Source organism: Corvus kubaryi, unplaced genomic scaffold, assembly GCF_017639235.1.
Source record: "Corvus kubaryi isolate FWS band 111438036 unplaced genomic scaffold, C.kubaryi_AGA036_p1.0 37308, whole genome shotgun sequence".
Lineage (NCBI taxonomy): Eukaryota > Metazoa > Chordata > Aves > Passeriformes > Corvidae > Corvus > Corvus kubaryi.
In genome coordinates this window covers 220332-248050 of record NW_024581096.1, presented here as the reverse complement: position 1 = coordinate 248050, position 27719 = coordinate 220332, and the positions used below count along the sequence as shown (strand labels likewise).

General features: G+C 48.2%; 1 protein-coding gene across 1 annotated transcript in view; it reads right to left on the bottom strand.

Moving 5' to 3' along the window:
- The window catches only part of MYO5B (myosin VB), a gene marked incomplete at its 5' end in the record, with an annotated part of 119775 nt that extends 92642 nt beyond the window's left edge, over positions 1-27133 (bottom strand). The window contains 6 exons of the mRNA XM_042028169.1: positions 3274-3355; positions 4738-4881; positions 6837-6993; positions 20903-21047; positions 23306-23477; positions 27014-27133. Coding sequence (XP_041884103.1) covers positions 3274-3355; positions 4738-4881; positions 6837-6993; positions 20903-21047; positions 23306-23477; positions 27014-27133 — 820 coding nt within the window. The remainder of the gene's footprint in view (positions 1-3273; positions 3356-4737; positions 4882-6836; positions 6994-20902; positions 21048-23305; positions 23478-27013) is intronic.
- Positions 27134-27719: the final 586 nt, after the last annotated feature.

Genomic DNA, 27719 nt, shown 5'->3' with positions numbered 1-27719 from the left:
CATGAGTAATTCAGATATTTTAACACCTTTTCTTCATAAAGCCTTAGGCCTTGGGAGCAAAGGGAATGGCGAATGGCTCTCAGTGCCTGCATTACAAACACCTGTGCTTTAGCAAAGTTACTCCAGGATGACACCTATAAATCCTGTGGAGACTGAGAGGCATTTCCAACGCAAATACAACAAGAAGAGATCGCAGGATTTATGTCCGCTTAAAAAAGCTGCACATGTAATTCCCCTCCTTAAAACAAGGCCCCACACAAGGCCCAGAGCCATAAGATGTGTGCCCAAGGCTGCTGGCTGAGCCCTGGCAGAGCCACAGCTTGTCCCCTGCGAGGGCTGGGGGAGCCCAGCCCCTGAACAGCCTCCCCACCCCACCCAGAATCAGTTCTCAGCACCAGCCTCAGCGTGTTTTGAACCGAGTAGGAGTCATTTGCCAAAACCCACTCCTTAACACACACAAACATATTTCCCAAGCATCATCAATATAGAGAAAAAGCCTACTGTGTGTTCCACACCAACCTAGTGGTAGCCTTTAAAATCACTGCAATCTGCACTTCTTTTGACTCAAATTGCCACCAGAAGCTCCCCATCCCTTCCCAGGCCTCCCACAGGCTTCTGCATTAGCTGTACTTTCAGGCTGTAAAGAAAAACAGTTACTTCTTTCTGGCATACAAAGCCTTGCGACCCAGAGGTTTCGGTAATTCTGCTCATTGCTGGAGCATCGGGAACAAGGGGCAGAGAATGCTGATTGGGGTCAGGCAGACAATGTCCCTCCTAGTCCCCCAGCACAACAGGAGCTCACCCAGCCCATGGTGGAGCACATCACACTCACAGCTTGATGCTGCTGCACATCACCCTGCAAGATGCAGCCGGGGCTGGTGGTGGCTGATGGGACCGGGACATCAGCTTTCAATTTTAAACATCCACACTGGGATCTGTTTCTGCCTCAAGTCATCCCTGGTATAACTGACTCCAATCTCTGTATTTCAAGATCTCTGTAATTATTTTAACAACCACACAAACCCTTTGATTCATTGCAAACAAATAAAACACATTCTTGCCTTGCACCACTGCCCAGGCATCATTAAGCTAGACACCACACTTCAAAAGGCACTTGCACTGCACATCACCATTTAAAGTCAAATATTTACTTTCTAGTTTAAAATTAAGCCTTTAGGATCACTCTGACTGAAGCCAACACTGGTTTGCTCTGCTGCGCTCATGTATGTTTAGAGGCTCTTTTTGTTTCCCAGCATCTTGCAACATAAAAAGAAGTAACAACAATTCTTTGTATGGGCAAGACCCAAAGGAGAAGCAACAGCTCCTGTTTTTTATATGGAAAAATATACATCCTCCCCCATGAGTAATAAAAAGTGGACTTTCACATCAAGACATCGCTTGTTTTGTTAAGCCTTGGGAAGACAAGGTTGACTGTAAGTACAGCTCACATGAGGAAATAAATCTGAGTTCAAACTAGTTATCTTCATACAGGCTTGTAAATCCAAGGCAAAGCTGGAAATGAAAAACATCACTCAAAAGAAAGAGAAATAAGTGAATTGTGCAGCTCTGCACTCACAGACCACTGCCCAGCACCTGCAATTCCACAGGCCAAGGCAGAACCTGCGTCACACCAGCAGGAGCGGCTCACGGACCCACATCCCTGTCCCCACCAAGCCTGTGAGCAGCCCCACATCTGACAGCCACCAGAACACTTTGGGGAGGCATTTTTCAGCTATTGCAAGGTGAGAGGGCAGGAAACACCAAGGACACACATTTACCTTTGGAAAGAACTGCTTCTTTTCCAGTACACGGTGGATACCTGTGCATGCTGTGACACAGCAAAGTGCCACAGAGAGCAGCTGGAGACTGACATGCACTGACACCAAATTTTGGTTAGAAATTACCCAAGAAGGGTAATTCCATTCCTGGCAGGCTAATGGCCCTGGCACCCACTCCTCCTGCACTGCCAGCTGTGGCCATTACACATTCATCCCTGAGATGCTGAAGCTGAGAGCCACAGTCACAACAGCACAAACACATCCTGGGTGATGCACCAGGACAGCAAAGGCCTCTCAGCCTCCACTCCTACTAGTCACCACAAACGCAGATGACGCTTTCAGAGAGTTGTGATGAGTAAGACTGGTACTTCCCCTGATCCACATGTTCCCAAGAAAAGAGCAGTGGTTCCACAGCTGGAGCTCTCACACGTCAACTCATGTCCCAGGCTGCGCTGAAATAATTTGTGTCTGAATTTTAATATGCCAGCAGAGATCATTGTTACCAAGGGTATGTTTTTAAAAATGAAGCATATAACCATGGCAGAAACTCTTAGAAGTGGTCAAAGTGATGTGTGTTCTGTGTGGGCAATGTGCCTACAGTGACCCAAGAGGTCATTAAGACATGCTCAGGATTACCTAGAAACTGAAGTCCCCTCTCTTCATCTGCCATTCCTCTGTAGTCTGGATGGAAACTTCTACCAGATCCTATGGTGGGATCAGAACCTGCCTTGCTCACTATTTAAACTAGGTAAAAAGCCTGGTTTAAGCCTTGCTTTTCTCTCTAAGCAACAGCAAATACTCAAGATAAAAGAATAATTAAAATACATCCCTGCATCCCCTGCTGCAAGTGCAAACCCTCTGAATCAGGTGCTTAACAGAGGTTTTGCTGCAAATCCTGGGGGAAAAACCCAACCCATTCCAGGAGATAGCCTTCAAAAAAAAAATAGTAATAATGAATTCAAAGGACACAACCACTCCTGCCAAGACACTGGCCAGATCAGCCCACACTCACATTTAAAATACACACCTTATGCAAGCTTGGTACAATATTAACACATCATCTCCCTGCATCAGCTGGCATCTACCACAGCATGTAGTTTCACTGCAGTTCTGCTGCCAATTTTTACAGAATCCTGGAATCCCAAAATAGTTTGGGTTGCAAATGACCTTAAAGGGACACCTTCCACTATCCCAGGCTGCTCCAAGCCCCATCCAACCTGGCCTTGGACACTTCCAGGGATCCAGGGGCAGCCACAGCTGCTCTGGGCACCCTCTGCCAGGACCTTCCCACCCTCACCCAAGCTGCCACATCCCTGGGGACGGGGTGAGCAAACCTGTGCTCCACCCAGGAGCAGAGGCCCTTCAAGCTCATCTCCCTCCCCTCCTCCCACTGCACAGGCACACAAGGCCCCAGCAGTGACCTGCATTTCTAACCCCACCACATGCTCCTGCTGCCCTCAGGCCCAGGCAGCAGCCACCAGAGCACAGCACTTACTGAGTCCAAGGTCTTTGAATTCTGGAAGGCTTGCGGAGGCACAGAGCTGATAGAAGATGTGGTAGTTGCGCTCGTCCTCTGCCTGCGGGGAAACGCCGAGTTACCAGAGGCACAGAGAGGTCACAGCACTGCTCCCACCCTCAGACTGCTGCCCCCTGAGCCCAGGACCACCCTGGTCCCGTCCCCTGCTTCCCACCACCAAGACCCTGTCAGCGACACCAACACAAAGATTTTTCCTTGCCACCTGGGAGGAAGGAGGTGCCAAGCCTGACCAATATACATTGCCCATCTGGCAAAGAAAGGAAATAATTCTGTATTACCTTCCACCTCTTATTCCTCCCTGGAATAACCAGGCTAAATGAGGCAGCAAGTACTTCCCACCCAAAGAAGGTGGTTTACTCTTCACAGCTTCTCAAAGTTGTCAATTTTTTAGGATTTTTGTAGTTGGGGCACTTTTTTTTTGTGTAAGGACATAATTTTTGCAGGTGCTTCTGTATATCCCAAGCACAAACCAAGAAAGCTCTCCTATAAAGCCTCTCCAAGAAACCCAAGGGATGTGCTGTGGCAGAGACATCAGCCTTCTCGCCACTCTCCTGTCCCTCTTTAGTCTTCAAAACTGCTGCCTGCAATTTGCTCTCCCTGGCTCTTTATCCAACAAGTCTCCCAGGTACACCTTAGCTCAGGATGAGGGTCATCATGTTGGAACCATAAAGAACTCCAAGACTGAGTCTGAAAGACACATCTGGAAGCTGTGTCCATCAAGAAAGCAATAGGACAAGAGGAAACAGCCTCAAGGTGTGCCAGGGGAGGTTTAGGTTGGATATTAGGAACAATTTCTTCATGGAAAGGGTTGTCCAGCCCTGGCCCAGCTGCCCAGGGCAGTGGTGGAGTCCCCATCCATGGAGGGGTTTAAAAGTCGTGGGGATGTGGCACCTGGGGATGTGATCACAAGGAAGACAGAGAGGGAATTTGTACAAGAGCATGGAGGGACAGATCAAAGAGGAATGGCTTCCCATTGACAGAGAGTAGGTTTAGGTTAGGTATCAGGAGAAAAATCACAGCTGTGAGGGTGGGCAGGCCCTGGCACAGGGTGCCCAGAGCAGCTGGGGCTGCCCCTGGATCCCTGGCAGTGCCCAAGGCCAGGTTGGACGGGGCTTGGAACAGCCTGGGATAGTGGAAGGTGTCCCTGCCCGTGGCAGGGGGTGGAATGAGGTGATCTTTAAGGTCTCTTCCTACCCAAACCATTCAATGATGATGATTCTGTGATGGGTTTGGCAGTGCTGGGGGACGGTTGGACTTGATGGTCTTAAAGGTCACTTCTGACCTCAGTGATTCTGTGGTTCTACTTGTAAAAAGATTTTTGACTTTTTTTTTTTTTAATCCACAGAAAAGACCCAGACTATTGAATTCCTGGAACACAGCACCCAAAAGGAAAAAAAAAGAGAAAGCCCCACAACTCCTCACCTGAAATACAACCCGAGATTTTTCCAGCAGATATGTCCTCATGTTGGCACCAATGATGTGGAATCTTTTATCAAAGCCAATCTGAATGTATTTCCCAAAGCGGCTGCTGTTGTCATTCCTTGTTGTTTTAGCATTTCCAATGGCCTGCATAAAAAAAGCGAAATTAAAAATTAAATTTTAATTGAATTTCTGATTTATTTTTAAGCACTTCAATTTGCAATCAGTGTTATATAAACAGTTACAGGAGAATTTGAGGAAAACCCCTTCCCAGATGCAGAAGGCAGAGCAACAGTGTGACTTTGGGGAGGACTCTTCACTGAAAATGTGGCACCTCCAGGGTTTTTATGGAAGAAAAATGCACATAAACAGCAACGAGTATTTGTACAGTAAGTAAATCATTTACATCCCAACAGCCTCAACACTCCAGTGCCACCTTACAGGATGCTCCCACCTTTGTTCAGAGTCAACACCAGCAGCTTCCCTGGACAGGTCTCCTTCCCCCCAAGCACATTTAACTCAGGGCTTTTCTGCAAACCAGGCAGTTTTCTTTTATGTTTTTCTTCTGCATAGGCAATGTTCTCATCAATTTCCAATAAAGACAGGCAGGTTGCCTGGCCTCAGCACTTAGAAATTACATCCAGAACTGAACACAGGCAGGAAAATTAGAGCAATAAAATTCTGGGGTCATACAGAAGAATGGTGTGTGCTATGAATTTTTTTCTTGGATGGTTTTAAGTGCCCCCTGGTAGTGCAGCTACATTTCACAGAGGCAGAAGAGATGGGTGAGGACAGGAGTAAACTAGCGGGTTTACCAGGAGTAAACCTGCAGAAAATCCGTGAGTTTACCCCATCAGCCACACACCTGCTGGCTTTTCTTACTGCTCACCTGCACCATCACTGGTTTGGACACTCCAGCTCAGCCCCATCAGGCAGCAGGGTGTCAGACCACACGTGCTGCCTGTCAGGCTGGGTCTCACCCCAGATCAGCCACCACCTCTGTGCCTATCAGACAATCTGGCACAAGGCACCACAATGGGAAGCCTCCCTAAAGGCTGAGCCAAGCCTAAGGTTAAGCACAGGACAACACCATACTCCACTAAAGCAGCACTGCTGGCTCCTGCCTTGGAAAGAAAGTCACACGAGTCTGAAGTGCTTCATGGACTTTGGAAAAGCCCAAATCAACTGAAGGCACTTCATGACCCCAAAATCTATTTGGAAAATGGGGTTTAGACACTTTGGCATTTATTTTCAGCATCTGGCCTCAGTGAAAGGAAACAAAGCTGCTTTTTCCCTTTCTTTCGTATTTATAAGAAGAATTATTTTCCTTCAGAGCAGGATTTCCCTATAATGGGACTCGTTATTGCCCTATAACACATCAATTAGGTTAGAAAATCCCTCCAAGATGATTGACTCCAACCTGTGCCTGACACCCACCGTGTCACCAGACCAGAGCACTGAGTGCCACGTCCAGTCATTCCCTGGACACCTCCAGGGACAGGCATTCCACCACCTCCCTTGGCAGCCCCTGCCAATGCCTGACCACCCTTTCCATGAAGAAATTCCTTCTAATGTCCAACCTGAGCCTCCCTGGGCACAGCTTGAGACTATGTCCTTTTGTCCTGTTGCTGTTGCCTGGGAGAAGATGCCAATACGTGATTGATAGCAACAGAAAACTAACAAAAATAAATGCACTGAAATGTCTCAAATCAGTTAATCCCTTTCTTTCCTATTCTATGTTTGTACAATAAAAGAAGGAGATTAGGGGGCACCACGCAGTGACAAAGGAGGAAGAAGATGATAAAACACTAACAGTGCTGGCTGCACTGCCTGGGTGCTCCACTATGGAGTCCCATCAAAGCCCAGCTCCTGGAGCTGTGCTGGGGATACTCAGGCTCAGCTTTAAGACCATCAAATGCAAGTGCAATTGAGGTGGCCTAAACGGGGGCCATCAGTGCATTTCTGCATTTCAGTCCAGCTCCAGGATGCTGCAGTGCTGTAAATCAGACCTGTCTCGCAAGCCACCAGCAGTTCTCACCGTACTTGTGACTTACGGAGAGACACAGTGACCACTGAAAGCAGGACAATGGTGCAGCTCTTACCTCCATGATGGGGCTGGAGGCCAGGACTTTGGCTTCGATGTTGGTCTCACTGGCAGAGCCCCCGACGGTGGCAAAGAAGCGCATGGCGTATTTGGCAGAGACCGTCTTGCCTGCCCCCGACTCCCCACTCACAATGATGGACTGGTTCTTCTCTTCCCTGGGGAGCCAGAGCAGAAAAGTTAATAAAAGTTAAAATTCTGTGAGTTAATCCATTTTCTTGTCAGCTGTTTGCACCCTCCTCCCATGTCGCTGGTCGCTCACCCTGCCACCACCTACCTTAGAGACACTGAGTTTCTTCTAGACTACGAAAGCAACAGTGAATAATACACAACTGTGACACTTCCCAGAGAAAACACACAGGACACTGAATATCTCCTGAACACCTCCAGAGGCGTGCAGAGACAGCGGGAGCTGAGTCCCTGCATGAAGCACTGCTGCCTCCTTCCCCCTGAGACTCTGGAAAGCCCATTTCTTACACACCACAACACCCAGCCTCTGCTGCTGCACATTTGTCTGGAGAACATTTAACAGGCATTGGCTGAATATCGGTTCCTAATACTGTGTATTTAGTTTTCCCCCCCAGCTCCTTCACTCAAGCATTTGAGATTTTGCTCATTAAAACACAGTCAACTCATGAAACTCACTTTTAAAACACAGTTACCCAGAAAGATTCTTCTACACTCAAAACATGTTAAAAATACTGAAGTTGTAAAATCCAGCACCCTAAAATTAGGACACACAAGTCCCTTGATTCTCTATGCAATTATAGGAACATCAGTATTTTCACACAACTCCCGACATCTGGTTAAAACTTTGACAACAACAACAACACAAAGCACGTCTCTGACATCAGACTCACACCAGCTACTCATCCCTAAATTCTGTGACATTGTGAAGTCACTGATTACAGTGCAGAGGTACTTCACCAGATACCTCCAGGGCATGGGACTTTGCACAGGGGAGCTGAGGGTAGCACCATCTCATGCAGCTCTTGAGCCTTGCACAGAGCACAAACTCAGCCAAATGCTTTTTCCACTTGCAAAATTAATCATTCACACAAAACCCCTTGCACAAGTCATCATGAAATGCCCAGTCCTTCCCAGTACGATCCCCACCAGATACATCCCAATAATTAATCGGTTTAACATGCTTGAGCTGCAAGGCAAAGAAAGGGCCAAGGCAGTAAAAGGAGCTCATTTTCAGAACTACATCCCTCCAGGAAAAGACTTGCTGGCTCCAGGACCAAGCACCTCTGCTGCAGTGGGATTCACTCCCCGGGGCATCATCAGCACAGAGCTAACCCAGCACCTCTGCAATTTGTCTGCAGACTTTGGGAAGGGCAGAGTTTTCACTGCAGGATTTGCTATAAGCTCCCAAAATGCCCGAGCTCTTGGGTAAGCTGTAAGGACGTAATTGAGTGTGTTTTTAAGTAAGATCAACTTAAGCTTCCCAGAGTCTGCCCTGGCTTTCACAAACCACAGCTGAAAGCAGGCACAGAAAATCCCATACACAAGTACAACAATAAATTTATACCTTGCAGTTCTCTTGACATCAGGAAACACCATTAAAACACATTTCAATTTAAGATACTCAGTTCAAGTTTATACCAGTGGGAGATGAGGACAGAGGCTAAATGATTGCCATATACCACTTTTACACTTCCAACAAAAACACACCACCCCATTACTTCCCTCCACTGTCAGGCATGAACATCTTAATTCCTTCTAGGCTCGAGGTAATTGGTTTGAGAAAAAAATCTCAGCCAAGTCACATGTAACATTTTGGTGCAAACTTTGAGACGCTTTCAGCAGCAGAGGACCAACGAGATAACTTCCAGCTCTCCTTATTTTTCAGACACCAATTCACAAAGTGTATCTTAATCCATCCCCTAGCCAGCAAATTCTACCGGGTACCAACCAACAGGAAGGCAAGAGGAGCCTCCAGCCACCCCAACAATCAGGCAGCAATGCAGAAACATGCGCTGTGAGTGGAGCACACCCTCAGCCAGGCAGCCAACATCCCAGAGCCCGTGTTCCTGGTGACTCAGCCTGGGTGGGGACAGCCTGGTCTTGCTAAGTCACAGCGTCGTGCCCTCAGCAGGCCTTGGCAAAGCCAGCAAGGCTCTCCCACAACCAGCTGGCAGGATCCAGGCATGGGGCTGCCAATGTGCCAGTCTCACACCTTTGGACTTCCACAGGTGTGCAACAAGCCTCTCCTGGCAGCACGAGCCACCAGGCACGGGCACCCAGCGGAGGAAAAACAGTGCCAGCTCCACAGAGGGGAAGGGAAACTCAGCACCAGCCCCAGAAGGGAGCTGGATGAACCCACAGCAGCAGGTCCTGGGACAGCTGATGGCTGTCATGGTTTTCCTCTGATGGAACTCTATTTGAAGCTTCCCCCCTGCTTTGATCATCTCCAGTGAGGTGGGTTGTCAGTCTCTCCTTCCAGGTAACAAGTGAAAGGTCAAGAGGAAACGGCCTCAGGTTGTGCTGGGGAAGAAAGGTTTAGATCGGATATCTGGAAAAATTTCTGCAGGGAGAGGGCTGTCAAGCTCCAGCACAGACTGCTGGAAGTGATGGGGTCCCCATGCTCGGAAGCGTTCAAACAAAGTGTGGATGTGGCACTTGAGGACATGGTTGTGGTGAACGTGGTGGCGGTGCTGGCTCACGGCTGGACTTGATCTTAGAGGCCTTTTCCAGCCTTAATGGAGCCATGGTTCAGGGACCCAAGGACAACCTCCTGCTGAGCTCCATCAGTGAAATCCCACACTGGCCATCCGCAGGATCCAGCAGACAAAATTCCTGTCAGCTTCCAAGGAAGGGGCAGACAGAGGCCTCAGCATGGGCTGCAAGGGTGGATGAACAGGCTGTCCGTGGTCAGAGGTGAGGGAGAAGCAGAAGGGAGAGGTGACAACCAAAATCCCTGCAAAAGGAGCTCTGCAAATGCAAAGTTGGCATGGCTTAGAACTACGCTGGCCTAAAAGTTACTTCAGAGTTATTGTTTCCTACCCTTCTCTGCATGACAGGTATGGCCCAAGCGGAACATTTCAGATAACATTTCCCTGCCACTTTTCTCTTAAAGCCAGGAGATAAAAGCTCCACCAGTCTGGGAGTGAGTCTTCAGCTAAACGAGGCCAAAATCTCAAAAGATGCATTACGTGGCATCCAGACAGCATGATGCAAGGCAGTATTTGGTAACCCAATTTTTTTCTATGTAAGATTCACAATTATGACTTCTTGTTACCAGTTTTGATCTCTTCCATAACTTCTCCATTATCAGCTATTGGGGTGGGCCAGGCTGGAGAAGGAAGAGACCAGCCTACCCAAGAGCCCAGTCAAGGACCAACCCAGACCCACAGTTCCCCTGGGCTTCAGATCTCATCAGAAAAATGCCCTTAAGTGGCATTCTGAGTGCTTTATTCCTCCCTCTGGCTTGTCTCTGTTTAAAACAGACATTTGCCAAAAAACACTGAGCCTAGTGATAAAAACATGGCCAACACAATTTACTGCTATTGCAGCCACTCTGCCAGGTCCCATTTTTCCAGAGTTTCTCAAGAATTTGCCTTAATGGCTGATGTGCTGCAATATGAAATGGGCCAGGTGGACTCTCCATGGCACAAAAATCTTCTGGATTATATTAATAACATAAAAAATGAAAAGAAAGCTGCTCTTAGCGGGCCTCTCAACCTCCTGCATTTGCAGTAACGTGTCTCTTCTGGCTTTTTTAGGTAGATAATGCATGTTCAGACATTTATTTTCCAACTTCAGGAATAAAAGCCTTCAGGAATAAAGGCTGCAGAGCCTTTCCCTTCTTCAGTGTACAAATTAACCAACTGCTGGTGCCAGCAGGGCAAGATCGATGAACCCCACAGAGCAGCTGGCAGCAAACAGGATGCTCAGGCAGCGGAAATGGTTAAAGCCAGGCAGGAGGTGTTTGTGTTCCGTGTGGAATAAAAGATAGTGAAATGTTTGGCCACTGTGCAGGCACAGTGTGCAACACGGCTGCTTAAAATACATTCCGTTTTGGCAGTGCCAACACAGAAGAAAATTATTATGGAATAAAAGCTGGATAAAATGAAGTGTCCTGGGTGAATACTGCCTCTGCTGCAGCATGGCAGTGCTGTCCCATGTCTTCCTGGGGCTGGAGGGGCTCCTGTGCACCTCAGGGCTGCCACCACAGGTTGTTATGCTGCCACAAAGAGCATCAAGGCTCTGCTCCCCACATAGCTCACGTGATGCTCAGGTTGGAAAATCAACACCCCGACCTGGAGGTAGGCAACACATCTTTTTGCAGCTATTTGCCATGTTAAGAGCAATGCCCCTCAAGACCACACATGGTAAGAGATGGGTGAGGTCTCCAGCCCAGCAAAACTAAGAGGGGAGTCACCGGTGCTTTTACAACACACGAAAAATGTCATGGAATCGTAGAATTGCTAGGGTTGGGAAGGACCTTTACAGGTCATCTAGTAACAGCCATGAACAGGGACACCCCTCACTATCTCAGGTTGCTCCAAGCCCCATCCAACTCAGCCTTGGACACTGCCAAGGATGAGGCAGCCACAGCTGCTCTGGGCAGCCTGTAAAACTTCCTTCTTTATATCTACTCTAAAATTCTAATAGACACAATTTTTTAAAGGCAACATCTAAAGGTGCTGCCCAAGGCAAAAAAAGATCAGTTGTCTATGCAGAGAAAGGGCACTTCAGATTCCTCTGCTGATTAGCACTGGCTGCTAATTACCAGCCTTTACATCAAGGGAACGTATTTCCCTGCCTGTTTAAGCGGTCAGTCTTTCACCTGCAGCAATGCAGAGAATACTGCTGCCCTCAGAGGAGCCTCCAAACAGCCTGGGAAAGGCCTGGAGAAGCATCCACACCGCAAGCTGCCCAGCTGGACGCAGCTGTCCAGCTGAATCAGAGCAATCAGAGGTGTGGCACTGCTCAGCGTTTCCATGTGCAGTTCCCACCACTTTATCTAATTAAGCCAGGGCGGAACACCCCTGGAAAATCCTCATTTCAGAAAAGGGGATGGTGGAGCCATGGCAATAAAAAGGGGTTTGAAACCAAGGATGGTTCTCACCACGCCTCTGCCTGAGACAGAAGAGACAGGGGACAACCTTAGTGCAGATATTTACACCCAATACCCTCAGCCTCCAGCAACACTGCTTGAAAACAGTATTTGAAGACAAATATACCTCAAATGCTCTCCAGACATATATCACCAGCCAGAATTTTTCCAAAGTCAGCTTTCTTGAAAGCAATAACCCGAACCCATGAGAAGGGACCTGGAACATCTAGTATGTGTCTTCATAGTCATCCCTTCAGAAAACCACTACTGGCACAAGCAGCTTAACTGCACAACTTCATCCTGGTCTCTGCAGCAGGAGCAAAACCAGTTGCACTAAAAACACAGCTTCTGCAAGAGGGAAAAGGATCTGGAATAAATGAAAGCAGAGCCAGACCCTGTGAATAATTGTCAGGGGTCACTCCAGCTTTAATCCCACATCTGACACTAATTCTCCGCGTCGTGGAACGAGTCAGTAAGTCTCCCCACCATGGAAATCATATTTAACCTACTTCTTTCAGGTTGCTCGGAGGATTAGTGTTCATAAAGCAATCTGAAGGTTAAAAATCCTTTAAGTACTGCAGTCTGAATTGAGCCTGACCACAATGAGAACACCCACAAAAGGCCCGATGCATTTCTCTATTGACAGTGCTTCAAAGGCTAAGAATGAGCAAAGCCACCACATTGTGTTGCTAGAAATATTTAAAAATGCAATAATTTAATCACCACTGTTTTGCATGCCTCAAGTGCTAACGATAGTGATGAATAACTGAGACAGTCCAACTCTGCTTTCAAATGAACAAACAGAAGTTGCACTCTGGAGGTGAAAATCAGAGTGCTGCAGCATTGTAACATAGAGAAAAGCCATCTCTGAAATGGTCTCCCAAGCCAGGAGCTGTTCCCATTTCAGTGGGATAACTGGAATTTGGAGCAGCATCACTGTTGATAGTGGCAGCAGCTTCTTTTATTTGTTGGCTCTAATTTGGGTTTTTAGAATCCCTGGCACTGACAGTCAAGGCAAATAGAAAACCACAGCTTAGGGGCAGCTACACTTTTCCCTCAGAGAAACCCAAGAAGGTATTTTGCATCCAGTCGAACAAGAGTGTTTAAGGACTTGTTTTCTGTTTGCATTTTCAAATATCAGCTGCAAATGCACATTTTATGCTGCAGCTGCTGAAGCCAGCAGCACTCTAAGGACAAATTTTCACGTGCTGCAAGTTCATTTGGGTCATTTTTCACACTGTATCTTTAATAAATGGCATGGGTTACCCTATACAACCCTTTTTTGGTCCTTCTTTTTTTACACAGAAAACTATATTTAACAAAGAAAACTTCTTTTTTATAGGGCTAACTTTTGATACAGTGCCACATACCAGTGGGGGAAAAAATACTATTTTCACCAACAACCTACACCCACATCAGAGCTTCAAAATACATTCTGGTCACAAAGAAAGAGTTGGATTCCAAAGATGTGGACTTGAGCTGAACTTGATGATCCTGATGGGTCCCTTCCAGCTCAGCATATTCTATGATTCTGAGATGCACAGGGGGTGATGCTTTCGCCAGGGTCCACCCTGCGCAGCTTTGGAGCCCATTTGCTCACACACCCCTGGGTTTCAGCAAGGACACAGAGAGAAAACATGGCCTTGAATATCTCAGTTGCTGGGAAAAACCCTAAAAGCAGCACCTTGGCCCAGAATGGGTAAGGATGAGCCTGCAGCACGATGCCTGGAGACCAGGAAAGTGCAGCATTAACCTTCTCCTGCGCGGGGGTCACTGCCAGCTCAGCAGGGCAGGCCTGATCCCTCTGTCCCACACTATTTAACACGCATCAATCCACGTTCCTAACGCCGAGACCAAGCCCCACGGAGCACATTGCGGCGTCTCTGCAGAGGTCAGAGTCCTTGCATGCGGTGTTCCAGCACTCCAGGCTGGAGAACTCCTGCAGGCCCCTTCCCCCCAGAGGCTTTGTGCAGCCGGCTGGAAACGCCCCTCCAACAGCACAGAAAATCCCCACAGCTCCAAGTTCGTACGAAATGCTGAGCTGTCTCCAGTCTTTCCCCCGTTCCCATGGGCAGGCAGGCAGGCAGGACGACCTTCTCGCAGGACTGATGCTTTGCACACCCCGTTGGGGAGGAACACAAGCTCCGCGGCCTCACGGAAACGAGGTCAGCGATTCTTTTGTGTGCTGTTCCCAATGAGAGCAAAACACGTGCCCGGCCAGTTTCCGTGGCTCTCTGGCACCCTGATGCTCTTTTCTGTTCCGGGATCACACCACAGAGCATCCCTGGCTCCAGCCCAGGCCACCTGCAAGCTGCTGGAGCACTGCAGGGGGAGGAGGCTTGGGACTGCGTCCTCTCAGAAAGCATCACACACAGGAAGGAATCACAGGATGCTGCCCCAACAGATCAGGTTTGGAGCACCAGGAGGACAAGTCAGTTGTTTTTCCACCCCGTGCCTGTCCCAGAAAGAAGGTCCTTCTGACAGACTTCATCACCTCCACCATCCTAAGCCACTGCCGCTTGGAAAACTCTCACACTACCATCTGATTAATTACAGTTGGTGAATATTAGGAAAAGCCCAGAAAGGGATTTTCAGAAACCATGCTCTGGGTTCTCCACCCTGACACCTCCAGAAGTTCACTGAGGATGTGGGGTGGCAAGCAGTGACTGCAAGGTGGGCAAGGCCAGTCACAAGTCTTTGGGCTCTGATGTAATTACGCTGCTCATAAATACTGTTTTGAATATTTGATGATACTTGCTGTTACAGCTTTCTCCCCTCAGAGCTCCAACAGTTCTGCATCGCAGCAGTGATCACATGTTTGATGTAGGCTACTACCCCTCCTTCCCAGTCAGTGATATTTCACACACACACACTCATTACTCTCAGTCAGGCACTGGCCTTTCTCTGCCTTAAGCTTTCCCATGCCAGTTCTGTCCCATTTATGAGTATTTATAATTTTTCTATAAGGGATGTCTCATTTGTTATTAAATCTGCTAGCAAATAGCATAGTCCTTATTCTAAATTGCCAAAAAAAAAAAAAAAATTACATTTAAAAAAAGTTCATCAGTTGCCCACTTATCCCCAGAGCATCTCTGTCCTCTCCCACAGCAAGTAAGACCAGAAGGTCTCTCCTCCAGTCCTTGGGAAACATTTCCTGGAGTGTCTCCCAGTTTATTTTTTTTCTGTGTATCACCTCTGGAGAAGAAAAGCAATCCCTGAGGTCTTACACCAGCACCAGCACGTTTATGGGATAGCTCTTGCAAAACCTGTTCCACTCATCCCTATCCCACTTTTAACTCTAAGCAGAAGAGAACCCTCTCAGTTTTGCACCTTCCTAAATTCAAGGCCCTTGAGTTGTTTTTCTTCTGGTCCCCTTTTTAGACCAGAGCTTTATTTTTGGGATGACCCCTGCTGCACAGCCCTGGTGAACTGCAGCACAGCTCAGCCCCACAGCTCCCTGCAAGCCCCCGACCCAGCCTCATTCCCCTGGAGACTAAACCCTTGCCTGCCTTTAATATAACACAGGATTCAGCCTTATTTACTGTGCCAGTCTGATTCCTCTTGCATCTCTGTCGGGGGTTACTCTCTCTTTTAACTCCTATCTGCTCTCTCTTTGTACAGCTTTAAATCTCCTGTAAAGGCTTGAAATCCGAAGTGCTATGAAAGGACATCCCCCACTGTGTCCATACCCCTCCCTGAGTCTATTTGCTCATGTTGCTGCAATTTCTGCTCTTTTCCAGCACCAGCATTGCCCCCCCACAGCAGAAATGAGACCAGCGGTCACCTCAGGCAGCCCCAGTGGCACTGTCTCTCTGCAGGACACAGACATTTCCCCTGTGGCTGCAGGGAGCAGGGATTCTGACAGTGCAGTGCAAAGTCTGGGTGCACTAACTTCCAATAAAAATGGAAAGCCACTGCTAAACAGTTACCTGTCTGCAGCCCAAGTGTTTGAGCACGTGATGACAGAAACAGCGTGTGGGCAGTGGGGCTGAAGGGAGGAGACACCCTATTTCCATACAACTTATAATTCAGGAATTACACAACAGATGCCGAGCCTGGTTCAAACTGCAGACACCAGGGGTTATCTGGTACCCACTGAGCTGCAGTTCAGACAAGATATGCATAAGTTAAACTCATCTATCGAATCACTCCTGCATTTCTAACTTCATTTCTTCTGCAAGAACTATCAACAACACTGTGAGCAGATCCTCATGCTGGGAAGGAGGAAACTCCAGTCTAACCAACAGGTCACCAGGACAATTACCTTCCCACTGACTCTGCAAGGGTCAGGTAAGGTCTGCAGAGCCCTTCCATGCTCCTGGCAGAACATTACGATGTTCTGCCATTCAGATTTATCAACTGCATGTGAAACAGACCCGAGATATTTTTGCCTGGCCAGACAGAACAGCTTTACAGGGATGCATCTGTGAAAGCATCAGCCTGATGGATGCCCCAGCGAATAAAGCCCATGGCACTTGACCCTCTCCATGCACTTCTCAGGAGGCTTTCACAAGTCCTTTATTACCTAAGATCTTTGCCGTGGTAAGAGCTGAACACTGGATTTCCTTTGTGTTCGTTACCTGACGTGGGCTCTGCCATGTCACACCAGTTCAGGGGCCAACACAAGGGAGATGATGTTCCTACCACACAGCGAGACCCAGAGCTGCTAAATGGAAAGCACACAGAAGGGGTTGACAATACCTTCAATATTTGATTTATGGTTTGAGCAAAGATAATCTCTGCTGCCTGCTCCCTGCTTTTGAGGCATGTTTGTCAGCCTTTGGAGGGCCCATTCTTCTGCTCCAGTGCCCACAGCGCATGCCTCTCTCACCTAGTGCTGCTCAATTCTGTATGTTACTAAGTATAATGCATGATTTCTATTTCAATCAATAAATAAAAACCTACAAAAAAACCCCCACAAAATAACTACAGCAAAACCAAAACAAAACAAAAACCAACACAAAAAAAAACCCCACCAAACCCAAAAGCATTAAGAAACCTTACTTGGCCTGTGCCCAGAATCAACCCAGCTGGTACAAAAGGAAGAGACAGGGGCCAAAGACAGAAAAGTCACACAAATACATCCACTGCAGTGATTTTCCTAATAGACTCAGCCCAGCATCACATGAAAACATGGTGACCATACTGACTAGTCGAGCTGGGAAGAATTAAAATGGAGCTGCAGACAAGAATATCTAACTAAAAATATACCTAAAGCTTCCAAAGGTGGGCAGGGAGAAGCTGGTGTTGCACTGTCACCATCCAAACCTCCTCCATGGAGCTGGCAACAACTAGTGGGTCACATTCATAGAGAGGGACAGGGGTCAGAGCATGAATCATGGAATCTCTAAGGTTGGAAAAGCCCTCCCAAGACCATCGAGTCCAACCTGTCCCAATCCCCACTGTATCCCCAGCCCAGAGCACTGAGTGCCACGTCCAGGCATTCCTTGGACACCTCCAGGGATGGGGACTCCAACACCTCCCTGGGCAGCCCCTGCCAAGACCTGACAACCCTTTCCATGGGGAAATTCCTCCTCATGTCCAACCTGAGCCTCCCCTGGCCCAGCCTGAGGCCGTTCCCTCTCCTCCTGTCCCTGTTCCCTGGCAGCAGAGCCCGACCCCCCCGGCTGCCCCCTCCTGTCAGGGACTTGTGCAGAGCCACAAGGTCCCCCCTGAGCCTCCTTTGCTCCAGCCTGAGCCCCTTTCCCAGCTCCCTCAGCCGCTCCTGGGGCTCCAGCCCCTTCCCAGCTCCGTTCCCTGCCCTGGACACGCTCCAGCCCCTCCATGTCTCTCTTGTCCTGAGGGGCTCAGAGCTGTCCCCAGCACTGGACGTGTGGCCTTGGCAGTGCCAGCACAGAGCAGTGTGAAACGTGCTGCTCAGGTCAGGCTGCCTGCAGCAGAAATACAGGTTTTCAAGAGGGAATTTCTGCCAGACTCCAGGCTCCTGCCCAGAGCGATGACACACACAGAAATTAGAGCCGGGATGGGGACACACAAGGGATCTTTTGTTCCTCTTCGAGAAAAGCAAGAATCAGCCAGGGCATCAGGCTGTGCTGGCTCTCCGTGCGACCATGGCACAGCTCTCAGACTGCTCCCAGGAGGGTGAACACCTTCTGCAGCCCCCAGCAGGGTAAAAGGCACCAATCCCACTGCACCTCGCCAGGACAGGACTGTGACCAGAGGAGGTGCCTGCACGTGTCCCAAGGCACTCACTGCTTCCAACCCCACAGCCATTAACAATCCCTAAATGAGCCATCCTTCCACCATCCCAACACTTGACTCCACCGCCTCCACCAGCAGCACTTGGAGCAAATTAACTCCATGCTGCTCACTTTGTTTAAAACAACACTGTTTCAGTGAATCGAGTGTGTTTAGTCCCACACTGGGTATCTGGGGAGTTTCTAAAGAGCTGATCACTGTAAAAATTAGAGGACGTCACATATGAATTTTAATCACTTGCCCTTTTTGTTTGGGGGTTTTTTTAAGCTGTTTCACATGCAAGTGCTGCAAAAACATCCTCTTTGTGAAAAGCTCATATTTAAATGGGAGTTTTAACGCACACTGAGCCCACTGTAGGTGTTCAGGTGATTTGTGAACAATTTTGACTCAAAAAAGGGATCAGGTGGTGTTACACACCCTCTGCAGCCTCTCTGTACACCCCACCCACTGCTTTTTTTTTCCTTTTTTTTTTTTAATTGGCACTTCCTGATGACAGGACAAAAGCAAACACAGGATGCCACACAGTCACCTGTGAAGGTGCCTCCAGTCCCATCTCCTGAGCACCGAGCTCGAGGCAGCGAGGAAGCACAGGAGCACGTCACTAACACCTGCACACACCGACTGCCTTACACTCTGCCCTGGCACCCTGTGTCCGCATGGCCATGGCACACTAGAAGTTCAGAGAAATAAAAGTCTAATTACCTCCAATTTTTCTCATTTAACAGAGAGTCTTGGATTTTGTGCCCTTTTCCCTTGCCATCCACTCGATCCCATTCAATCCCCTCCACTGCGCTTTCCCCACGCGCTCTGGGCCACTAATGGAGATGAAATATTCAAGAACTCAGAAGACTGGCCAGACTGTTTTCCTGCTCTCAATCACCTTGCAAGTTTGACCTTCTGAGACAGAAGGCTTGAGTTTTATTCCTGATCTATGAGGATGCACCAGACATAATCCAACTGTTTAAAAGCTGAACTGCAAAACAAGTGATATTTTTGGACCAGTTCATGTTTAACAACCCATATCCCACCTCGCCCCAGTGGACTAAAGCTGAGCTGCAGACATGAGACATCTCACAGAGTCAGCATTTCAACTGAAAAAAGGGCAGAAAGAAGTGTGTTCAGTGCCCTTTATCTATCACCTCGGGGCTATGCCTGCTCACACCCTCCTCCAACAGCTCCACCACTCTCCTTGGAGCATCGCGGAGGGAAAAGATCAGAGCAAACTGCAGAAGGCACAACACCCACCCAGGAGCTCTCAGATTTAAAACTCAGTGTGTTACGTTTTAAGGCACACTTCAAATAACCAGGTAGATTCCTATAATCCATGTCCCAATCTCCTCTCAGCCCCGTCTGAAACCCTCCTTTGTACCCAAGCCTGCAATTACCATAATAACAGCCCAAAACAGAGAGCACCAGAGGAGCACTGAGCAGCGAGCACCTTGCTTAAGAGCTCTGAAGGTGGTTATTTTCCTGTCCCCTTGAAAACAGAGCAGTCTGAACCACCCAGATACAGCAGTTATCAATTATGAGTTGCTATCAAAGTAGCTTTACTCTGATAAGGACGAAAGCAGAGACAAGCATTGTTGGCTAGAGCTGTCTGTTAGCCCACTGCCTGCAAAATTACTCAGTGATGTGGGAGAACAGTGTGTTCTCCCTAGCACAAACTTCAGCAGAAAAGCGAGTTGCTGCCTTGTATTTCAGACACTTGCCCAGGAAAACCCACGGGTGCTGTCGCCCCACTGGTCAGCAAAACCATCGTATCTTCTAAAAGAACCATGCAGCGTGCTGCTCAGCCTGGAATTATACAAGGACAAAATCCCAAGCCTTCCTCTTCCTACAGGCAGCTCCCCAAATTCTTAAACTCTTCTCAAAGCAGTTTTGCACAAAGCACAAGCACTTGCAGAAGTGAATTGCAGGCTGGACTCGGTTTGGGTACAATCCATCTGATCTCTGGCCACAGCAGTGCTCTTCCAGATGCATTTCTGGACTGAACTCTGGCTCATTTCTGATTAGCAATGCATCCTAACTCACCACTGAAACCCAGACACAGCAGAAAGCAGGTTGCAATCCTTGGAAAATGGTTCAGTGCTTACTCTTGCTATTAAAAGCCAGGGCTGTACAAAAATCTCAGCTAATCCACAAGCAAACATAGACACACTGTGTGAGTCCTGACAACTGTAATAAAATGATCCCTGGTACAACAATTTTCAGTTTCCTCTCCAATTCTCTTTTGAATCATGACTTATTTGTTAAGAACAAAATCCTACATCTATTCCCAGGAACGCAACAAGCACGGAAATAAAGTAAAACTCTCACCATATCCATCTGGTGAAGACACTGCTTTGAGGGATCCATAAATATCTTCAAGTATCTCCCAGTCACTCCTAACTCAAAATCACAGTGTCTCCATAAAACAACAACTAACATAATCTTCTGGGTTTAGTCTGATTATTTCACCAAATTATCTGAAATGTGGTTTCCTCCAAGCTATTAAACGTTGACACTTGCAGAGTGGTTTGAATTTCTTCCAGGAAACTCATCCAAGCAGCAGCAAGAGAGGGATCCCCCTCCAAACCCCTGAGTTCCTGAGGACCACAGGGATCCCCATCAGCCCAGCAGTCTGGGTGCAACACAGGGGTGAAGTCATTAAGCAGAATTCATTAGAAATACCTGACCTCCAGCACACTCTCTTTCACAACTTTGTTTTCATCGAGTATCTGGAGTATTTAATGGCATCTTTGCCCACTTTTGACCCAAACCCCCATGGCTGGGCCCCCACTGACCTGGCCATCTGCTTGTAGGCTTCCTCAGCCACGGCGAAGATGTGGGGGTCCATGTCCCCCATGTTCTGGCCACTGTAGGCATAGATGACATCCTGCTCGTAGATTGGCAGCTGCTCATAGGGGTTGATGGCCACCAGCACGATACCTTAGGGCAGACAGACAGGCAGGTATGTCACAAACCAAGCAGGGGGTCAATATTTCAGGCTTTTCAGGGCTTGTGTTAGTTGCTTCAATAAGATTTTTAAAATACGATGATTGAAAGTTAACAGAAAAAGGTGAGCAGTGAATGGGGAAGGGCTCATAATTCTTATCTCAGCATCTCCTTCAAAGGCCTGTGCTTTGATAGCAAGGCAGTAAGCCCCCGTACATCTACAGAGGAGACGCACAAAACTGGTGAGAAGAGCAAAAACATATAATAATCTCCATTGTGTGAAGACAGGCTTTGCAGGAGGGGTGAGGAGAGACCAACACAGCCTGAGCCAGCACTACAGAAAAGCAATTCCTGTGCAACCAAAGCTCTGCTAGACCCAAACAAACACCCCGGGCTTTTCCCTGGCTGGAGTTGCAAGTAAAAGCTCCTAACAAAGAACGTACCCAAATCAAACTGAAATACACAAATCACGGGAAAGGAATGCCAGAGCCTGCTCTGAGGCTTTAATGTCTGTCTCCTCTCCAGCTCTGGGCACGCCGGAGGAGGCAGTGAGCTGGGAGCTAATGAGAGGCCAAGCCACGCGTGGTGCTCCCTGTGTGCTCCGGGGAGCTGCTCTGCATCCAGGTGCTGACAAAGCCTCTGAGGAGTTTCAGGTCAGGCAGGTCTCAGCTGTTCCTGTGAGGAGCTCCAGGAGCACCTGGTCGGGTGTTGTGCTCCCAGCCCAGTAGGTTCAGGGCTCAGGCATGTTCCAATTACAGGAGCACAGCAACTCTCAGCTTGTAGCAAACACCAGGAGTGCGACTTAGCCCGCCACGAAAGGCAAAGGTCGGTGACTGTCACATCACCTGCCCCTGCAGGACATTGACCCAGCTGCTTCACCCTCTGAGTCCTGCTCCTGCCTGTTTGCTTCCCGGTTGTGCTCAGGTCAGACGCTGGTTTTCCCTTACTCACCAAAACCGCAATGCAAACCAAGCCGAAGGGCTGTCCTTAACTTCAGACAAGCACCTTCCTGCCCTTCTCAGCCACTTTATAACCAAAGCACAGGGTATGCTGCACCCAGGCAGAGCTTTGTAACTAAACTTACACAGCCCAAACCCTGTATGCCCATTAATGCTGCACTTGAGATGATCATGAACCTTCACAAGAAGCTGCACTCATGAAACCTCACTGATTTTGGGTGAGAGCAGGCCTGCGGGTGACTGAAGGCATATGTGCAGCTGCAAGTTATGACAGTAGTTAATCACTGCACATCATTAAATACTGAAAGTTAACATTACAGAGGGTACGTATTTCCAGGGCACAGCTTTAAAAAGTCACCTCCTCCTGCCAAGCATTTCCTCAACAACCCTAAACTGCAACACTAAATCATAGCTGTACACACCAGCCTTAACAGGACACAGAAAACGGCTTCCCAGTGCCAGAGGGCAGGGACAGCTGGGGTATTGGGAAGGAATTCCTGGCTGTGAGGGTGGGGAGGCCCTGGCACAGGGTGCCCAGAGCAGCTGTGGCTGCCCCTGGATCCCTGGAAATGTCCAAGGCCAGGTTGGATGGGGCTTGGAGCAACCTGGGATAGTGGAAGGTCTCCCTGCCTGTGGCAGGGGGTTGGAACAAGATGATCCTTAAAACCCTTCCAACCCAAACAAGTCTGGGATTCTATGAATTGCCTTCTTTCCTTTCTTCTTAGTTTTTTAAGGTGAAACTTGTTGCTGTCCATTCACAGGTAACCGCTATCCTAAATGGCTTTGGCAAGGCATGCTCCCCAAAAATCACAAACCCAAGTTCACACCTGCCCTCCTCTTGCTCTGAATTCAGGAGTTAGATGATTCCCAAAGCCACGAAGAAAAGGAAGGAAATGGAAGTGCCAGGAGGTTTTTTGCATTTTTTCTGGAGGAAAAGCTGCTGTGGACATTACCCAGTAGGATCACTCTGTCTGGCATGCTGCTGTTCACTGATTTGCTAGGTCCTACTTTTTCCCTGTGGGGGCTGCCAAGCACAGGCAAGGCTGGCCTCAAACCCATCTGACAAAATGTTCCCACTAAGAGCAGGTGGACCATGAGCTCAGCAAGTTCACGGTTCACAGTCCTCAAAACCACCTCTGGTTTTACATCCTGTTGACACTCGTGCCGCCCTCCCATCCCAAACCCACAGTCCCTGGACTTCCCTCACGCTGCAGCCTCTGGTTTATTGTCTCAAGGGGTTTCTCTGTGGCCCCACAACCTTCCAGGAGCTGAACGTGTGGTCTGGACACTCACCACAGTAGGTGTAGATGTGGTTGGACTCGAGGAACCTGACTTTGAGGTTGTGCAGGACGGCAGGCTCGTGCAGGTAGCTCAGGGCTGTCAGGTCGTTCTGCCCCACCAGGATGTCCGGATTGCGCAGGAAGGGCAGCTCATTTCCTTGGAGGTCAATGGGATATTCGTAGAGCTGAAGAGACACACATGAGGAACAAGAGAACACACAGACAACAGCTCCTTTAATGGCTTGTAGCTTTTCCAAGCATAACTCCTGCTACTGTGAAACACTTATACACCCTGCTCTAAATTAAATTAAAAGCCCCTCAGTGATAAATGCTATAGGGACTCAGATGACAGACTGCCAGGTGACAGGTCACCCCTCTGGTAACGGCTCTGAGCTGATCATCACATGGTCCTGGTGGACACTGATGGTCCACAAGCACCAGCCTGGGCATACCTGAGTTGTTTTCAGGCCAACCTTGGGACGAACAGCCTTTAGCCAGCTCTGAGCAGTGACAGGCACTATACAGAAACCCACAGCTTCATCTGATCTAAGCATCTTCATGCTCTTGGAAAAGCAGCCTCATTCCCAACTAGACCATGTTCTTACCATCAGAGCGATTTCTCAGCTCATTTTTAATTCAAGTTACCTTTTTACCCAAAACCTGACACCCCTTGAGGCAGAGAGGACAGAGAGAAACACGGAGCCCCTGCTGCTGAAGTGTCTGAGGAGCCAGGTTACGCTGCTGAAGTTGGCATATGGGCAGCCTTATGCTATTTTTGACTTGTCCCCAAATGAGCAACAGAGCCATCAACTAAAGAAAAACTGTTATTTTTTTTCCTTTACAGAGGAGGGGAAAAAAAAATTGCCAGTGATGCTGCTTCGCTCAGGGTGCCTCAGCAAGGAGGCCTGATGCTCAGCTCCCATTGGAAGGGAGGAATTCCAGTTTCCAGTCAAAACCACAGCCCCTGCACTGGCACCGGATCACCACCCGTGCAAACAGCACAAGGAAAGCTGACCCAAGTGCAGGAGGACAGGCTCCCTCAGCATGTCTGACAACCTCAGGCTGGTTTTATCCTCCAATTCCACGTTGTCAATGCCAATTTTCAAGAGTTTGCACTCAGCCTCACATCTTAATGGCAAACACACCAGGGATGCTTTGCGATATTTGAAAGTCAGCTCTTCATTCAGAGGGAGTACTCCTGCATACAGAGCAGAGCCAGAAACCACAAAACCCATGAAAATTCACTTAAAGCACAAGGACAAAAGGCAACACTGAACAGTTGGGTAATTCATGTTGGCTGTCAGGAACAAAAGGCTTTCCACAGCTTTGAATCCCCGGAAGATACATGTGCTAGGTATCTCCAACCTGATGCACACAAGTGCAGTTCCCCTTCGCTGGAGTTTTTCAGTCCAACATGACACGGATCCAGGCAGAACTTCATACAGAAGAGCATCAAACAGGGCACCCCCAGAGACCCTGCGTCTCTTGCACAACCCCAAAATGAGATGTTCCATGTTTCACGATGACAGCAACATGCTTTTTAAGCTACTGCCTACAACACCTGGTAATCCTTTCATCTCCTTGTACTTTAATGTTGCTGATCCTGAACTCAGCTGCACAAAAAGATTAGGCCTTGCAGGACTCCTTAGCCCCTTTAGTTTCCAGGGAAATATCCAGATTAAAGAGGAAGAAAATAATTCCCGCCCAAGCACTAAAACTGCTGGAGATCTCAGCCAGGAAAGGATGGTGGGGGTTGTAGCACTCAGCAACAGGAGCAGATGTACTTTGGCAGCCTGAGCACAGGTGGAAGAAAGGAGTTTCTGTGGACAAGGTGCTGTGGGCACCCAGGCACCCATCAGTGTCCAGCCCTGGGGAACAACAGCACAAGGACCTGGAGCTGCTGCAGCCAGTCCAGAGGAGGCCACCGAGATGCTCCAGGGCTGGAGCCCCTCTGCTCTGCAGCCAGCCTGGGACAGCTGGGGGTGTTCAGCTGCACAAGAGAAGGCTCTAGGGAGAGCTCAGAGCCCCTGGCAGGGCCTAAAGGGGCTCCAGGAGAGCTGCAGAGGGACTGGGGACAAGGCATGGAGGGACAGGACAAGGGGGAATTACCTTGAGCTGAAGGACAGTAGGTTTAGGTAAGATACTAGGAATAAATTCTTTGCTATAATGGTGGTGAGGCCCTGGCACAGGGTGCCCAGAGCAGCTGTGGCTGCCCCTGGATCCCTGACTGGACGGGGCTTGGAGCAGCCTGGGACAGTGGAAGGTGTCCCTGCCCACGGCAGGGGGTGGCACCGGATGAACTTTAAGGTCCTTCCAACCCCAACCGTTCCATGATAAGATGATGATTCTATGCCTGCTGCTTCCAAGGGATTGTGGGGTGGCATCTGTGCATCTCCTCATCCAGATTAATCACTGTGGAAGGCAAAAAGGCATCAAGCTTCCCCCATCTTTTATCCTCCCCAGAAAGCTGCTCTATGCTGGAAGAGCAAACTGGGCAGGACAACAAAAAAGCAGCTGAGGCTGAGCCAGAAAGAAGCAACAGCACCAAGCACTGGGTGCAGATCCCAACATCAACAACGTTCTGTGCAAACCCGGCACACTCACACACCGCCAACAGCCCATGCTTGGGCTGCTCTGAGAGAAAAACTGTGTTGATTAACTGCCTAATCAACCACAGCTCATTCCTGTTCTCCATCTTCCCATCAGGCAATATGGTGAAAACGCTCCCCACAGCGTGGAAATGGCTGGCTCGGAGGGGATGGGAATTACTTGCCCTGCTCAGAACACGTGGATTTGTAGTGGGTGGTCTCTACTAACTCTTCCAAGCAACAGAGCAGATCACCCTCTAGACAGCTCAGGAAACCCCACCTGCCCGATGAAGAGAGGTGGTTTAGGTTAAATTCTTCATGAAAAATGTATTTATTCTTCCTGCTACACCAGGCAGTTCATGGTGGGTACACAGCACGGCTGCTCCCTTCCCATAAACCGAGTTCACAGCTGATGCAACTGCCATGGTTAACTTCATCTGCAATTCCCTGCTGTCACCCAGCATCCCACTCCACGAGGTTTTTGTGTGGAACAGGGAGCAGCTGCTCCTCCCCAGCCTCCATCCTGCTCTGGGGATGATTTATTGCTGGCTGCACACACAGCCAGGGCTGTTTGTGCATTTGGAACCAGCGCTCGCTAGAAAACATCTACATTTAAATGAGTTTTGTGTTTTTCTCTTTTAAAAGCTTTTCTTATTAAAAAATAAAGCAGAGAAAAAAGGGGTTTACGTAAGATTATACTCAGAGAGAAAAACTAAGGCGTGGAGAAAGCTGTTGCACAGCAGTCACCTCTGAGCCATGCGTGGGTTTTTCCATCAGTACCCGAGGTTGAGTAGATGCCACCAGCCGTGCTCTCCACAATTTGTTCAGCAGCAAAAAGCACAAACTGGCATTTCTAACACACTGATGGTATTAAAAAAAATACATCCTGATATTACAGACTATTACAAGTTTTCCAGGAGATGAAAAGAGATGATGGAGGTCAAGGGCTTTTCTCACAACCTACTGTAACACAAGTGTCTAGGGAGGGAGCAGGCAGGAAAAAGCTGGAAGTGTTAAGGCAATAAAACACATTTTAAACCACTTCACAGAAACTATGAGATGGCTCAGGCTTCTTCACACATTAATTCGAAGCTTTAAATTACTAAAAAGAATAATGACGTTCAAAAGCTTACAGTTTCATCTTCAAGTTTCAGCTGGAGGCTTTTATCTCCCTCTTTGTAATCCTTGATAATTTCTGCCGATCTCCAAACGTCATCAGGGTCAGGAATCCAAATCCTAGTGTACTGGAGAGGTGAAAAAGAAAACAAAGAAAAAGTTTAAACATGACTAAACCTCAGGAAATTGAATGAGAAATAAATTAATTCTCCATTAATATAGTCTCACACTCATCGCAAAGTCAGTGCAGCTAAACCATTTATTTTAGTAAAAGAAAAAATAAATCCAGTTTTATTTCTTGGGGTAAATTACAGTCCAGCAGTCTAATTTTTCAGTCTAATTTTCTCCTGGACAAGGTGTACACTGGCTTGTTACCAATCTAACAAAGCAGGGTAAAGCCTCAAGGTAAACATGGAATTTAATTTCCCTGGGAAAAAAACAGCTTTCCAGAAGACTTTTATGAAAAAATACAATTCAACCCCCGCAGATCCTGCACCAAAGCATGTTTATTTTGCTCAAAACAAGGCAGTTTGTTCCCCACAGAGCAAGCCCTGACCCAAACTCATGGACCGAGGCAGGCAAACGACAACACCAAAGCCAACTCCTTCAGCTGGAGGTGAACAAACAAACAGGCTCCAGGAACACGCTCAGATTTAAATGAACTGGGGGGAATTAGGTTAAAATTAACCTTTTTTGCATCTACAAAGTTAGACCCGTCGAAGG